Below are 16,281 nucleotides of genomic sequence, written 5' to 3'. Positions count from 1 at the left end.
ATGTGAGAAATGTTGAAGGTGTCTGAATAAATTTTGGTTTGACTGTATCTATTTGATAAATTAAGTTAACCAACTAACATTATACACTCTCTTTTGGTTTCTGTACCCAATATTTTAAAAATTTACAAATGCAATAAAAATATTGGTATCGGTACTCGGTATCGGCAAGTACCAAAAATAAAAGTATCGGTATCGGGCGAGTACTGAAAAAAGTGGTATCGGTGCATCCCTGTTAATATGTTAATAAACAGAACTTGAGCATCGACAAGCTGTATAAGCTAATAGAATAAGCTGTAAAATGTGGAAACTGAAAACATTTGTTTGACATTTATCAAGTCTTTGAGATGGCCAAAAATGCCTTATTTTCACGCAAAAAAAAACGTGAAAAGCATTGGGGAAATGTTAAAAACATTAAGCATTCTGTCCTGTTTGACCAAATGATCTTTTCCAAATACAAACCATGTGAGTGAAAATGTCATTTCCGAGGCTCAAAACAGATTCCTCACAAGATACTCTTATCTAGGGACAGTTCACTTAACAATCACAATTCTCTCTCACACTCATGTCCTCCCAAACTGAAATGCTGTTATTTTTTACTAATTACCATACAAGGACAATTTATATTGACCATGTAATAAACACTAAAAAAAAGTTTTTTTTACATAAAATCTGAAGTCATACGATAGCTTTGTGTTAGGAAAAGACTGAAATCAAAGTTATTAGTCAAAAATCCTTGACCGAAACAGTTAGTGCTTCTCCAACTACGCATTTCGGCTGTGTCAGCGCCTGCTTTGTGCACACAGAATGGATATGTTAAAACAATATGTCATCAGCATGGACAAACCCCACTGTAAGGATGGTAGAGCAGCAATGTGTAAAATTTGTTTTGCTGAATATCGAGAGATGGCTTTACTTTACTATAGTATGACTGATTTATCACCTGTGTACACAAAACCACCCAGAACAGCATACCAAGTTCGATTACCCAACTTTATTTTTGGCTTTGGTTGATGAAAAATGTTAGTTTCAGTTAAATATTCAGTGCATCACTAGGCCTAGATCCTATAATTTCGGGTGAGCTCCAGCAAAGTATTTATTATACAGATACTTTGTGGTCCTTTAGATGGTTCCTGACCATAATTTAAATATGAATAATAGAAATTTAGGTACAATATTTCCCTTATATCTCTACTGGCAAACAGATCTTTACAGTGGCTGGAAAATGTCAGACTTCCATCAGAAAACCTGTACAGTTTAATTCTCATGTGAACTTTATAAAATAGTACTGAGATTCTTTAAATGTTTTTACTTAAACTTTTTTTACATTTCTTAAAAATAAACAATATACCATGAAGTACTAGGTATTGAAATCAGCTAATTAATTTCCATTTTACCATTAGATATGTTTATGTCTGTTTTACATTACATTCAAGGCCACCAAGGCTGTACTTCCCTCAACTTAGAAACTCATTCAATTGTCATGACAAGTATAAATACAAAATTGGCATCTACTGATGCCAGGCTTACATAAAATGTGATGCGTGTCATATGTTAGGGAACTGGTTTTGTTGCCTAACATGTGATGAACTACCGTTTTATGATACATTTTTATTTCACCTGATGTAAGGAGTCCTTCTGTGCAGTTTGCTTTTCATCTAACCAACATAAAGCATTGTGTAAAACATAATTATTCCCAAATTTTCTAGTTTTTCTAAAAGTATGTACTTTGAGAGAGTTACACATCTGGCCACACAAATGAAAACACAATGGTATATAAATAGGGCGGTAGTATAGAATTGTGATTAAGGGTCAAAGGTAAAAACAAATTATAGTTTGGATGTGTCCTTAAAAATGGCTTGAAAGCCCTTTGTTGTACTGGACAACATGTTTAAAAGAGATATGAACAACTAATGTCACAGAGCTAAATTTTCTTAATAAAATTAATTTGTGCATACATTACACATTGAAATTATCAAACTGGCTCTGGTTATTATGTGTAATTAGTGATATCACACAATCAACAAATCTGTCTAAATATTGGCAGATGTATCTAGTATAATTTGTTTGTATTTACAGATATTGTTGCCATGACAAAACTAAAACCAAAACAACTCACCTTTCTTATCCATCAACCACATAAACAGCAGCCAGGGCAGGTAACCATTGGACCCCACATCACCAGCACCGCGATAGACTTTATGCAATCCGGCAACGTCTATAACAGGCCACATTAAAAGCTAGGGCACTCGCTCAATTGTCAGCTGTCCATCGAAACAAAAACAACCGATGACACTCCAGCAGCTACGCTCCTAACTTTAATGCGCATGCGCTGCCTACAGACGGAATTGACGTAACGTGTGAAACTGCAAGTCGTTGTTCTCCATGTTGGATCAACCGTTTCAAATAACTTAAAGGAGACTTCAACTCTTCTGTTGAGCCAACATGGCCGTTTTTCGTTTCCTGTGTGTTGAGAGGAAATAAAAAAAAAAAAACAGCGGTAAGTCTCACGTGAGTTTTGTTTACTAGCTGGAAAAGAGATTTTAGCCTCTTCTGTTGAGCCAACATGGCCGTTTTTCGTTTCCTGTGTGTTGAGAGGAAATTAAAAAAAAAACAGCGGTAAGTCTCACGTGAGTTTTGTTTACTAGCTGGAAAAGAGATTTTAGGTGTGCTTACATGTGTGTAGATTCCAAAATTGTAATATCTGCAGTAAATTTGCAATTTGTTTATGCAGATGCTGCACATGCATTGACTGTGTGTTTTTACATTTTAATATGGAGTTGTCAGTTATATTGATAGTTGTCACTTAGTAGCTAATTTGACTTAGATTATAATTCTGACTTTGTGATTCACTTTAGTGATTGTGATGTATTTTCATCTGAGTGATTTAAAGTAAAACTACAGTTTATCTGAAAGATTACTGAATGGGTTTTTCATTTGTGTTGTATACGACAAAATCCACTCATCTTAATCATCCTCGTCTTATTTTTTTTTTTTTATGTAGAATGGCTTCAAAACCCTTCACCCCAGAAGAGGCGAGGAGGATTGTCCAGTGTCTACAGACACCTGCGGTGTTTCTGAACATGAGCACAGACTGGCCAGCATTACACTGGACTGTGGAGCACCTGTCAACTTGCCTTACAGAGAGGCTTCGGTTTCGTATTGGGAAAAGGACTGAGGATATGGGTAAGCCACAAACATTAAACAGCCTCTCATAGGTATTAACAAGATCATCAGAGTAGAGGAACTCCATTTGTCCAGGACATAATTTTTTTAACATAATCAGGACATCATTTTCTAATTTAAATGATAGGTAGGCATATTCGAGCAGGTTTGGACAACAATAGCTTACTATAGTTACTTGTGAAGTGACAACACCCATATAGCATCCTACTTTCTCAAGAGTATTCCACACCTTTGTTTTAAGGATCTAAATTAGGCAGAGTAGTTAACTGTCTTGAGTAATCACACTTAATATGATCAAAATGTACTCCTGTGTTCAGATTAGAAACCACCTGTGTTCAGCAGTTTTGCACAATAATAAATACAAAATGCTCGTCTTTCATTTTGGAGAAATATATATATTTTTTTTAGTTATGTGTTATGGTGTTATTGATATGAATAAAGTAAGTATTTAAACAAAATGTGAAACAGGTTGAATACTTTCGGAATGTGGTGTACCAAATGGCAGAAGATTTTTAGAATACTTTGAGTAACTTTTCCCCTACAGTGTCAACAGAAAACAGTTATTTCTGTTATTAGATGCCCTCTATCACAATGTGCAACTTAATTTGAAGGAAACTTTAATTTGAACTTAATTTGTGACACATTTACAGGAAATGAAACAGTCTGATACAAATAATTGCCAGAAGTGTGAAGCGGTAATAGTTAGTCTTGCAGAAACCTTTGTCACCAATGAAGGCTTTGCCTCTTCAGGTTCTTTGGCACTTCTGGCAAATGGTTATTGCAAACCATTGGAAACAACTGTTAGACTTTTTACTAAAGTGAAATGTAAATATGGGAAGTGAACATGAAATGCCAAGCAGTGACAGAACTGTGACAAAACTGTACTTCTAAATTTTAAACAACATTTTTCAGTAATAATTAAAAACCCCAGTGTTTATGACTTCAGATCAAGCAAACTGATTTGCCTAAAATCATTTTAAATTATCAAAGGATTGTTTCCAGTTTGTGCATTTTGAATAAACCCTTTTGGAATAATCTATTCATTAATTACTTTTCACTTTTGTTTCGCTTTGTTCGCACCAGCTCCTCTTTTTGAAACAGAGTGTTCCTACATTGAAGCAACCATTAAAGAGTTTCTGTCCTGGACTGCCAATGAAGATGAATCACTTGTTGGGCCATTTTCTGACTATCACTGCAAAGAATTATGGGCTTATGCTGATTACAAGTACATTACCCAGCTTTTTCAGGATAAACCTGCCATGTTTCAGGTAAACCATGCCAATTCCCTTCCATTACTTTAAAGAAATATTTAATATTTTTCAAATATTTATTATTATTATTATTACTATGCAATATGTTGTATTTTAATATATATTCCTATAATGTATTAAACTCTATATTTTGCCATTGCAAATTCTACAGTGTTTATGACGGCTAAAATGAGCCCCATTTAAATAAAATAAATGGACAAGACACTACTCTTTTCATTTTCTCCCACAATCAATCATACTCTCAGACCTCATCAAGCACCATATTAACCCATTTGCCTTTTTCCGCATGCCAGTTATACTTGAGAGAGACCAATTTTTCATGAAGTGGCGCTCTACAGCACACGGGGCATGTCAATGACATCAGCTTTGATCAATAAACACAGTCAAACATTCATTAGTATGTATTGCCTTGTCTCCCGCGGATGCTTACCTTTATTTTATGAGCTCTCTGAAACCTATAGTTGTTACAACTTCTCATGAAAATTTATGACAGCACTAGGAATAACAGATATTAAGAGCAATTAATCAGTCCTTGCTGTTTTATTATTTAGTAAAACATATCCTATGGCACATCATTGTCATTCTGTGGACATTTAATGATATTTTGTGCCAATTTATTTTGCTTTGTTTTTCCCAGCTAATGTTCATTTCTAGCTTTCAGTTGTTGTAAATCATAAATGCTTATGAGGTGCCAATATCCTCCCTGCCAGCTAGGGCATCGAGAGTAGACAAGGGCCTCTCTTAAATGATGAAAAGGGTAGTCTGAACATTGCCGAGGGCTTGCTTGATTACATACCATCTCATTTACAGTCCCCTGGACGTGGTAATGGTTTCATTATCTACCTTCAAGGGCAGCATCTCTGAGTGGGTCTTGTTTGAACTGACATCAGTAGGCGATCAGATAGTTTTTTGTTCTTTGTAAACACAAACATTATAACTGCAGGATGTGGTGTGGTCGGACTTTGGCTTTCCTGGCCGAGATGGACGAGACAGCACACTTTGGATTGGGACACAGGGTGCTAACACTCCATGTCACCTTGACTCTTATGGTTGCAATCTTGTTTTCCAGATCCAAGGCAGGTAAGAACCAGGTTTTAACCAGGTTTACCCAAGTTTTGGGGCAAAAACTCCACCAAAAGTGACAAACAGGCCAGAGGTATTAGCAATTATTCAGTTTTCAATTATTCAGTTCGGTAACATTATTCCCTTTTAGTATTATTTATGTATTTATTAATATTTTGAATTAGCTTTTATTTTTATATTTGAAGTTTTCAATTTAATTTTAGTTTAGATTTTAGTAATTTATGTGCTTTTGTCATGTTAGGTTTTCTTTGATATTACTATTTAGCTTTCATTTATTTTTATTTGATTTTAGTTTGAGTAATTTAATTACTTGGTAATTTACTTAAATTACTTCAACTTAAACAGGCAAGATTTTAAAGGTTTTCATGTAAAATGTATATTTTGTTATCGCATTTATTCATATTTTGAATTGGTTTTTAGTTTTATATTTTCAGTTAAAGCTTTGGACATTTTATGTGCTTTTGTCATTTTATTAGTTTTTTAGATTTCATTTATTTTTATCTCCTTTTAATTTGAGTAATTTTATTACTTAAACAGGTAACTTTTATAAAGTTAAAACATTTTATTTTATTTACATTTTATTTCAGCTTTTTCAAATGAACAAAAGCCGTTTTTAATTGTTTTAATTTTAGTTTATTTTAGTTAAGACATCTCACCAATCTGTGTTGTGTGAAAGACATTGAGAGAACGTTAGATTTAGGCTTCTTTTCTATTTACAGATCCTAGTCCTGTCACAGAGACAGGTGTGATTTCTCAAGACGCTTGTTTCAGTGAAATCTGTCATGTAGTGGGTAGTAGATTCAATTGAAGTACTTGACATATGTTAGAAACAATATGCCCTCATAAATTCCCCTGAAAATCAATTTCAGGGGGTGAATGTCACCATTTAATAAACAAGAACCCATAACACTGCTATTTTATTGTATTTCTGTGCACCAGTATGAACTCTTGACTAGATGAAACTAGTTTTTGATGACTGGCTGTCCATAGACCCCTGAACTAGATAAGCCCCAGGCAAAACTGCCAATTTGGCTGATTCTGTGAGCATGGTTTAGAACAACACCATGTGATTACTTCAGATATTGACAAGAGCTCTATCTCGTCTTATGTTAGGATTCCTGATCCAATCTAAAGCTGTTAAAGGAAAGCTATTTTTCCTCTGCATTCAAAAGAGCAAATGAGAAACGGAAAGTGCAGTGATGTGAACCGCTATTAAGATATATTATTTGCTCCATTGAGAGAAGCTAAACCTGGCAATGAAGAACCTCCTCTCTGTGGAGCTTGTCTTGGCTCTGTAATTGCTTATTGAGGCTGCTCGTGTCAAGATAGCCTGCCACAGAAATCACAATATTATATAATATCTCCTGCGAGTAAGTTCATGATACTTTTAGAAATCTCTAAGAATTCCCATTCATCTCAATGGCAGTTGCTTGGTTGGCACCTTAAGTAAATACAGAAGCTGCATGACTAATTCAGTTAGAACTAATGCCTCTAGAAACTGACGTTCTGATAGTTCTGACAGTTGTTTGGCTAGCGCAGCAGACAGGGAAAAATATAAATCCATTTCACCTTTTTTATGAGCCCTCCAAAAACTTTGGCATGCTAAAAGTTTCTAACATAATGAAATATTTGTGATGTATCTATTAATTTGGGCACAAAATCTCAATGTTATCTCAATAAAGTCATTTTTTTCTCCAGGAAACGATGGCATCTCTTTCCTCCCGATGACACACACTGCCTCTACCCAACACGGATACCATACGAGGAGTCCAGCGTGTTCAGCCAGGTTAGCGTGGTCCAGCCAGACCTGAAGACGTTTCCAGCATTCAGAAGAGCTCGAGTCCACACCGTCACTCTGCAGCCTGGTCAGGTAGGCCAATATGAGATTTTCTAATACACTTCCTGTCAAAAGTTTTGGACACACCTACTAATTCGGTGTATCCGGTGCATCCTAGGATGATATCTTAAAAATGACAAAAACACGCAAAAATAAATTCTACAACTTAAAGTAATATTAAAATGGAAACTGAAAATGTAAAAATAAAAACAATAATAGTATATAAAAATAATAAAATGTTGGATTACCTTTTACCCTTACCCATAATTAATTTATAATTTTCTGACAACATAAATCCAACATGGTGACAAAAATGGTGCACTAAGCACTTCTGGAATATTTACTGTTATCTTGCAACACTGTTTATAGAACTCTCAATTATATTATTTTTGCACAGTCATATTAAACTATTAAAAAAAAGTATCATTGGTGATTTAATCATGTGTGTATCTGATTCAGAAAATCTCTGTAATTTTCTCTTTTGAATAAAGTACTACATTCACTGAGTGCCCACTTTAAAATGTAGCTTCTATGCCAGTTTGTTCTCTGACTAATTTTAGAATAGTATAAAATAACACACATGCAAAGTATTCGGTGCACCCTAGGATGCTTTTTAAACCGTATTAAAGGAGCTCTGAATTTGAATAAATTATTATTACAATTACCATTATTTTAATTATTCTATTATTAAAAATATTTAATTATAAAATTAAATAGATTATTATTAAAATATTTAATTTAAATTATCTCATTTAATCACAGTTTATGTTGTCCACAAAACTCATTTCAAATGTGTAGTCATAAGTTGTTTGCAAGCGAAGAAGGGCTTGTTTGAATCTCAGATATTACATAAATCAGATTTAGTCAAGATTTGTCTATTGTCATTGATGGTACATTCCCAAAACATTCAATATAACGTTCCCAGAGTGTCTTTTTGGATCCTGTATCACAACAGTCGGTCTTCTATGTGTGCATTTTAGTGGCTGGTAGTCAAATCAGACAGCAGTAGAATAAAGCTGTGTGTGTTTTGTAGCACACCCTCCTCCTTCGGATTCCAGCAGCGTGTGTGAAACCTCTCTGATCAAGCTCTTTGAGAGGCGAGATGGTGGCAAGGCAATTAGCGGCGGTCCAACACAGCGAGCGTACTCTCTGGGAGCACTCACACTTTTCACAGCATACTAATGAAGACGAGAGACATAAACTTCCATTCTTTGAGAGAGCTAACACTGCTCCACTGCCTCTCACTGCAAATACAGGGGGGAAATCACCAGAAGAACTTTTTTTATTTGCAATGTACCTTGAGTTCTGGAATGTTAGCGGTAACAAAATGTTTTTAACCCTCTGATGCTCTGCTCACTACAGTTGAAAAAGCTATTTTTAATCATTCAGGATGTGATTTACATTCAGTGCATATTTACCCCATTCTCCTCCTTAGATTTTAGATATGTTACTCCACTCTCATATGATTGCTATTAATGGGAATTTACTACAACGACAAAAGCTGTTTTGAATCACTTTTATGCTTTTCTGAGGTGTGGGGGCCCTGGAATATTTCCTTATAGGGGGCAAAAAGGCTGAGAACCACATTATCTTCAGTAAATACAGTTTTTTAATCCTTTGCCCAACTAAACTAAGAGAGAGTAAGAGAACTTTTAAGAACTACACAGGGGCTTAACGGGTTCTTTGTATGGCAGTGGTGCTATATAGGACCTTATCCACCCCAAAGAACTGCTGAAGAACCATACTGGCCTTAAAAGGTTCTTTATTATGGTAGCGGTGATATATAGCACCTCAACCACCCCAAAGAACTGCCGAAGAACCAATTTTGTGTGTGTGTGTGTATAAAACTATATATTTTCATTAAATGACATAAAGCTGAAATAAAGTAAAATGAATTATAAAATAAAAATTAATACAATTAAATGTATGAAAAAATTAAATGAAAATGAGAAATGTGACCTTTTCGACAAACTGAAATAAAATAAGTTTAAGAAATAAAATTATTTAAAATAAAAACATAATTCTATATTTTTATATTTAATAAATAAAGCTAAATAAATGTTAGAAATTCTTTAAAATATAAATATAAAGAAAAACAAATAAAAATGACAAGCACATAACACAATTACTAAAACCTTAACAAACATTTAAATGAAAACTGAAATATTCAAATTATTAATAAATAGCTTCTAAATAATAAAATCTCTCTAATTTTCTCCTTTGAATAAAGTAGTACACTTGAGTTTTCATGTCAGTGTGTTCCATGAGCACTAACTCTGACATTTGGCTACATGTTTGTTAACACCTTTGTTTTTATTATAGAGATTTGCTTGGATTTAAAACCACTGTATGTGAAAATCGATTGACCCCATCTAGTCCCATAAATATTGCTAGGATATTACGTCTCAAATGGTGTGATGTTATATAGAGCACAGCTGCCACCTGGTGGTAAATAGTATTGCAATATACACATCTTTATATACTTGGGTTTAAAACTAGAATACTATGAATGATATCTTTATTTCAGACTCAAAAAGGTCCATATAAAATAAAAAACCATACAAAAACAACATACAACATGGATAACAACAACAACAAATAACAAGAAAATTATTTACATCTAATGTCCATATAAGCACTTTCTCCAGTGCCTCCAAAGTGCAGAGGTGTACCTAACAGTACTCTTCTCCAAGATCACAATAATTTCATTTTTAGAGGCCTCAAGTCGCTTTATAAATTTATACACAAAGTTTCTGATAACAGCACATAACATAGGCACCTGATTCTGAACAAAAAGCTGACTGGCACTTGTACACCGAGGGACTTTTAATAAAAGTCGCAATGCATCATTATATGCAACCTGCAACTTGTTAAATTTAGCTTTACTGTAACTGCACCACATTAAATTTTGCTTTACTGTAACTGCACCACAAGTGGGCAGTATACAGTGGAGTGCAATAGGCTTTAAACAAATCTATTTTGACATCATCAGTACAGCTAAATTTACGAAAAAGCATGTTAGCTTGTGCATACAATTTACAATACTGTCATCATCGTCACAAAGGTCACTTCTAATGATGTGACCAAGATATTTGACCTTATTCACCACAGATAACTCCTGTCCAGCCAAATAAAAAGAGGGGAACACGGCCTTACGGTCCTCCTTTGTCCTCACTATTATAACAACACTCTTTTTGATGTTAAACTTTAAATCATATTGCTCACCGTAGTCAGAGCAGACTCTAAGCAACTGTTGCAGCCCAGCAGAGTAAGGTGACATTACAACTAGGTCATCTGCATACAGTGGATGGTTCAAAAGTCTTTCTCCCACCATGCAGCCAGTCTTACAATTTTTAAGTCTCTGAGTAAGATCATCCATATAAAGGTTAAAAAGCATGGGTGACAATATTCCACCCTGTCTAACCCCATTTGTCACTAAAAAAGGCTCCGATATTGTCGTGCCCCATCTAACCTGCATTGTTTGGTGTGTATACCAAAAATGCAGAACCCGTACTAGGTATGGGGGAACCCCTCGCTGCTGTAATTTTACAAATAGCTTTCCATGATTAATGCGGTCAAAGGCTTTAGAGGCATCTAAAAAGCACAGACACATTCTGCCTTCTGTACTTACTCACAGCCTCTTTCAGTGCATAGATACACATATCAGTCCCATGCTTACTTTTAAAACCAAATTGCTCATCATTGGTAATAACATATTGCTGAAATCGATCCAGTAATATTATCTCTAATAATATTAGAGTATAAAACTAGTATATATATATGAAGAGTTAATTTGCAAAAACGGATAAATCCGTTTTCAACAATTCTCAGAAATCATGTTTTTTCATTGTGCATTCCAATTAATCTCAATCAAACTGCAGTTGGATTATTTTGACTAGGTTAAAAAATAACTAAAAAAAAACAGCTAACTAACAATAAAAACATGATAACATTATAAAAAATATGATTTTTGAAAATTAAAAAAAATGGAGTTACCGGTTTTTGCAAATAAACTCTTCAAATATAATATATATACAGACACACACGCAAGATGCTCTTTGGATCATTCTGATTTCATTCTGGAGGACATGATCATCAGGTTTTACACAGTTTTTGTAGTTGATGCAGCTTGAGTGCTGCTGTCAAAACAAAAGATGAACAAACAAAATACTAAGAGCACCTGAAATTCACTCAAATTGTTGTGCTGATAATGTGATGAAAAAAAATATTAGTAAAATACTGTGTTCATTTAATATTAATATTAAATAAGTATACTTGGCAGGTCTTTGCTTGATGTGCTATTAATATCTTCAGAGTCTTGACTGACTGCTGTAATCTTTCATCAGGTTCTGTTTGTGCCCAGACACTGGTGGCACTATGTGGAGTCAGTGGATCCAGTGACTGTCAGTGTGAACTCCTGGATTGAGATGGTAAAACACTTTATGGATTATTTCTATTGTGAATCATAGCTTCCTCTCAGTGCATCTTTTGAAATATGCTGAAATCACTAGGTTGTGTTTCCACCAGCTGTAAAATGCATCTTGAATAATCAAACAGCTATCTAATATGCCTGTTTACTGTAAATGCTCCCATTTAGCAAACCTGATTGCTCAAACTATCTGGGCAGTTTAAACAATTGTATGAGAATTTTATTAATCAAGATGACTCTATGATGTGTACTTCAGTCAGATGTAGTTTCTTTCTTTCTTTTATTTTTGGTGATTTTTGTATTTATCGTTGTGCCGTAGGACATGGATGATGAGGCCAGAGTAGGAGAAGCTCTCACTAAGACCATTGTGTGTGCCCTGAAAAGCGCCCCCAGTTTAGACAACAACGACCACTGGCTCAATCCTACTGAGGTATTCACTCCAGCACATACACACACAGAGAGATTTATTTGAATTCTCTGTAAAGCCATGAACGTTCTGCGTAACCAAGTTTCACACCAAAACTCTAATTATTGAAAGAATGTTTCTTTAATTTAATAAGATAATGTGTAACCTTTTGTTCTCCAGAAGGTGCCAGTTTATTCAGTTGTCTCTTTTTTCCAACATCAAGATTATAGATTAAAATGTAAATGAATGTACTGTAGTTTTTTGTGAAACAAATGAATATTTTACTTAGCAAGGATAAATTAAATCACAGTAAAGATTTATAATGTTACAAAAAATCTATTTCAAATTAATGCCATTTATTCCTCAAAGAATCCTGATTTTTTTTTTGATCAGTTTTCACAAAAATATCAACCACTAGGAAATGTTTCTTGAGCACCAAATCAGCATATTAGAATGATTTCTGATAGATCGTGACACTGAAGACTGGAGTAATGACTGCTGAAAATCAGCTTTGCCATCACAGGAATAAATATGATAATATTTCACAATATGACTGTTTTTACTGTATTTTCAATCAAAAGAAAGAAAGCAAGCCTTGGTGAACATAAGAGGCTTCTTCAAAACAATAAAAAGCATTACGGATCCCAAAATTGTGAATGTTACACTCTAAAAAAATGCTGGGTTAAATACAACCCAGTGCTGGGTAAAATAGGGACAAACCCAGCACTGGGTTGTATTTAACCCAGCATTTTTTAGAGTGTAGTGTATATTTTTGGTGAACTGGTTGCCATTTCATTTTGTTTTTGTTCTTTCTTTTCCACCTTGCCAGGTTTTTGTAGTTTATGCAGAATGACAAATCGGTTTTAAAAAGTATAAATATTCCATGTAGATCTGGGCCCGTATTCACAAAACATTTTATCTTACCACTAAAAGTTCTCCTAAATAGCAGTAAAAGTTTTTAGCCAAGAGTTTTCTCTTAAAACCTATTCACAATGCTGCTGAGACAAACTTTTACCAAGGAATAGAGAGAAGTCTTAAGTTGACCTCATTGCTATGGATGATGTCAGCATGCTTCCTAACTATACCCACACACTCTAAAAAATGCTGGGTTAAAAAGGGACAAACCCAGCTATTGGGTTGTTTTGACCCAGCGGTTGGGTTCAAAACATCCCAACCGCTGGGTCTGTCCCTTTTTAACCCAGCGCTGGGTTATATTTAACTTAGCATTTTTTGGAGTGCAGTGATTGACTGATAGTCTGTCAGACTTTTATAGAAATATTTTAGAGTAAAGATAAAGATTTAAAAATAAAAATGTTGCCACATTCTAATAAAGATTTTAAAATGCAGGCTGTGTTACTAATTAAACAAGTATGTGTTCAGCTAATTGTCAGCCTCTTACATGTATGCTTTTCATAATTAGTGAATATGCATATAAACAGCCTTTTAATAAACAGAGTAGAATAATCATGGATGATAGTAAGACATGCAAACATAAAAGAAACCCAAACTGGACACAAGCACAGCTGTTACTTCTTGCCCAACTGGTTAATGAAAACAAGGATATAAACAAAGGAAAATTTGGAGTTGGGATAACCTTCAAAACCGAAGGTGATACCTTTATAAAAGCTCATTATCATTATCGTCAAATATTTCTTGGCAGAAATAAGTATAAGTTCCGAAGCAGATTGCCAGCAACAGCCATTTTAGGAATAGTTTGTGGTTTGGTCTTAGTGACTTAGTGAAACTAACGTTTCACAGTTTTAGGAGCTAGTTTTAGCGCTAAAATGCTTTGCTTTCAAAAACTGCTTTAGGAGTCCTAAATTTAGAACTGACACGCCCATTATTTTTAAGATTTTCTCCTAAATCGGCGAGTTACGAGCTACTTTTAGCCTTAAGGTGTTTTGTGAATACGGGCCCAGATCTCACAAAAAGTGAATCTATAATACTGTAGCGTTCTCAGACAAGGACGAGGCGTTTTTGATGCAAAAGGGGTGTTTATTTGGGCTGCTGTCGGCCGCCCACAACCCACGCCGTACACACCCCGACTTGAGAGAGAACCACACTTGTACCAGCGACCCCCTTCTCTCAGGGTGGAGCCTCTTTCCCTATACACTTGAACAACCAATTACAGTTCCAAACGCAAAAAGGAATAAAGTGCAACATTAACATTAAACACATTGTTTTCTACAACACAACAACATTCTGAACACGTTACAATACTATAAAATATATGTATATCATATATCATGTGTCTACTGGGAAAATGGCACTGTATTTTTTTTTCTCCAGTATATACACTTTTTATATTGAGGAATATGAAAATATCAGAACAATATGTTATGCAGTGACTCATGTCAGTGGCCTGTTTCCTAAAAAATCTGCTTGTTATCTGGAATTAGTTTTTTACATGAATAGCATATGAGAATATTGATGTAATGAATGAAGATATTTACTCACCCCCATGTGATTTCAAATACGTATGCTGTTATTTTCTTCACAACAAAAAGGAGACATTTTGAAGTATCTCTGCAGACGGTGATATGATTTGAGCGCTTCAGGTCTTCTGAAGCCATATGATAGATTTGTATGAGAACTAGGTTGAAAATGGGTTTGGAATGACAAAGGTGACAGAATTTAAATTTTTGATTGATATTGCTTAACTGCACAGTACAGTGTGTCATCTTGATTGTTGTTTCTTAGGATGGAGTTTCTTCACATGATGAAAACATGCAGTATTTGAACCTAGCGGTAAAGGCCTGTATGGACAAGAGGAGAGATGATACTGTCGGCATGCTCTCACTTGCAGACCAGCCCAGAGCAGAGCTGCGAAAACGTGACTCCAGCGGACTGTTGAAGACTCTAGCATCTCTTACCTTCGTGGTTCCCTTCGGACCTCATCTCATTCCTGTTAATTTGGCTCACAAACCCAACTGCACCTGTCCAAAGGACCTGTCAATGCCTGTCAATTGTGACCTGTCACAATGTCAAAGTACATCCCAAGATGAAGATGAATCAACAAGTGTCAATGAACTTCAAAGATGGGGTCAGCGTGCACATCAGGAAGAGGAAAGTCCAGGAACCTCAGGAGGAGGTGCTGGTTTGCACATTTCCACCAATGACATGCTCCAGTTCCTGATACACCCTGATGTCATCACTCTAGTTACAAGGCTAATCATGTGCCGACAAAGAGAACTTCACTCTTAATTTGTACCAGATGAACAGTATTTTTATAAATAAAAGGTCGCATACTAATCATTTTTTTGAATCCATCAGTCTTTTTGTACACATCAGTTGTCAACAATGTTGGGTCCAGACCCAAAATAATTGATGTAAAACACACTAGATATGTTCACATTTTGCATGTGTTACATATATTTAAGCATCTGTAACTGATGTGACAGTAATGTTGTACAAGAGTTAATCAAAAACACTATTCACCTGAATGGCTATTATAAAAAAGACCCTATTCGGACAGACATATTTGTTCCCTGATGGGTAAATTTAGGTTTCAGAAATATGAACTTGGTGAATGTAATCCCATCTGAATTGAACAAGTCTGTGTTTTTTTCACACAACTTCTGTTAAAAGTACATAGCGACTGAAAATGATTTTCCAGCGAAATCGTCCGTAGAAATCTAATCCCGTTGGAGAGGAATGTCTGTGATTGTAGTATATAATTTTTTCACAACACACTTTCTTAATTATCTTCATCAAATACTTTAAAGCCAAATTTTATCTTGCTTTTCCACCATAATTATTGATTTTTTTTTGGTCCAAATTTTTGGGTAAAATAGCAGCTGGTGGATCAAATCATGCTGCAATCCTATCTGGTGTAACTGTATGCATTATATTATAATTACATGACATGACCCACACATACACATGACAACAGAGTGCCCAATCCTGTCCAAATTAGTACATGAAATTACAGGGGTGCTATGATAACTAATTAATAATAATTAATAATCTAGATAGTGCAAGACTGACAAATATTATGTACAAATGTGAGCTTAAAAATGTGCAAATGATATTAGATAATGATATTGTTGAAGTTTATTCACTAACATTTTGG

The 16,281-nt window shown here is 34.8% G+C and overlaps 1 protein-coding gene and 1 pseudogene across 4 annotated transcripts; one reads left to right on the top strand and one right to left on the bottom strand.

The window, feature by feature from the left end:
• The window catches only part of LOC107661148 (disrupted in renal carcinoma protein 2 homolog), a 44,865-nt pseudogene extending 42,300 nt beyond the window's left edge, over positions 1–2,565 (bottom strand).
• On the top strand, positions 2,199–15,450 carry LOC107661136 (HSPB1-associated protein 1 homolog). 4 transcript variants are annotated; one of them, XM_016450604.1, is made up of 8 exons: positions 2,199–2,497; positions 3,002–3,183; positions 4,267–4,451; positions 5,398–5,534; positions 7,236–7,407; positions 11,721–11,804; positions 12,123–12,233; positions 14,910–15,450. In XM_016450604.1, exons 2-8 carry the CDS (start codon positions 3,003–3,005, stop codon positions 15,411–15,413), a joined length of 1,374 nt encoding a protein of 457 aa, XP_016306090.1. In that variant the 5' UTR covers positions 2,199–2,497; position 3,002; the 3' UTR covers positions 15,414–15,450. The 4 variants fall into 4 exon arrangements, with proteins under 4 accessions (XP_016306090.1, XP_016306086.1, XP_016306087.1 ...); XM_016450600.1 differs by lacking the exon at positions 2,199–2,497 and adding an exon at positions 2,535–2,616; XM_016450601.1 differs by lacking the exon at positions 2,199–2,497 and adding an exon at positions 2,642–2,663.
• The last annotated feature ends 831 nt before the right edge of the window (positions 15,451–16,281 follow it).

The sequence above is a fragment of the Sinocyclocheilus anshuiensis genome, unplaced genomic scaffold (assembly GCF_001515605.1).
Source record: "Sinocyclocheilus anshuiensis isolate Anshui unplaced genomic scaffold, SAMN03320099.WGS_v1.1 scaffold2056, whole genome shotgun sequence".
In the NCBI taxonomy this organism is placed as follows: domain Eukaryota; kingdom Metazoa; phylum Chordata; class Actinopteri; order Cypriniformes; family Cyprinidae; genus Sinocyclocheilus; species Sinocyclocheilus anshuiensis.
The sequence above is the reverse complement of the archived record's forward strand: the minus strand, read 5'-3'. Positions and strand labels throughout refer to the sequence as shown.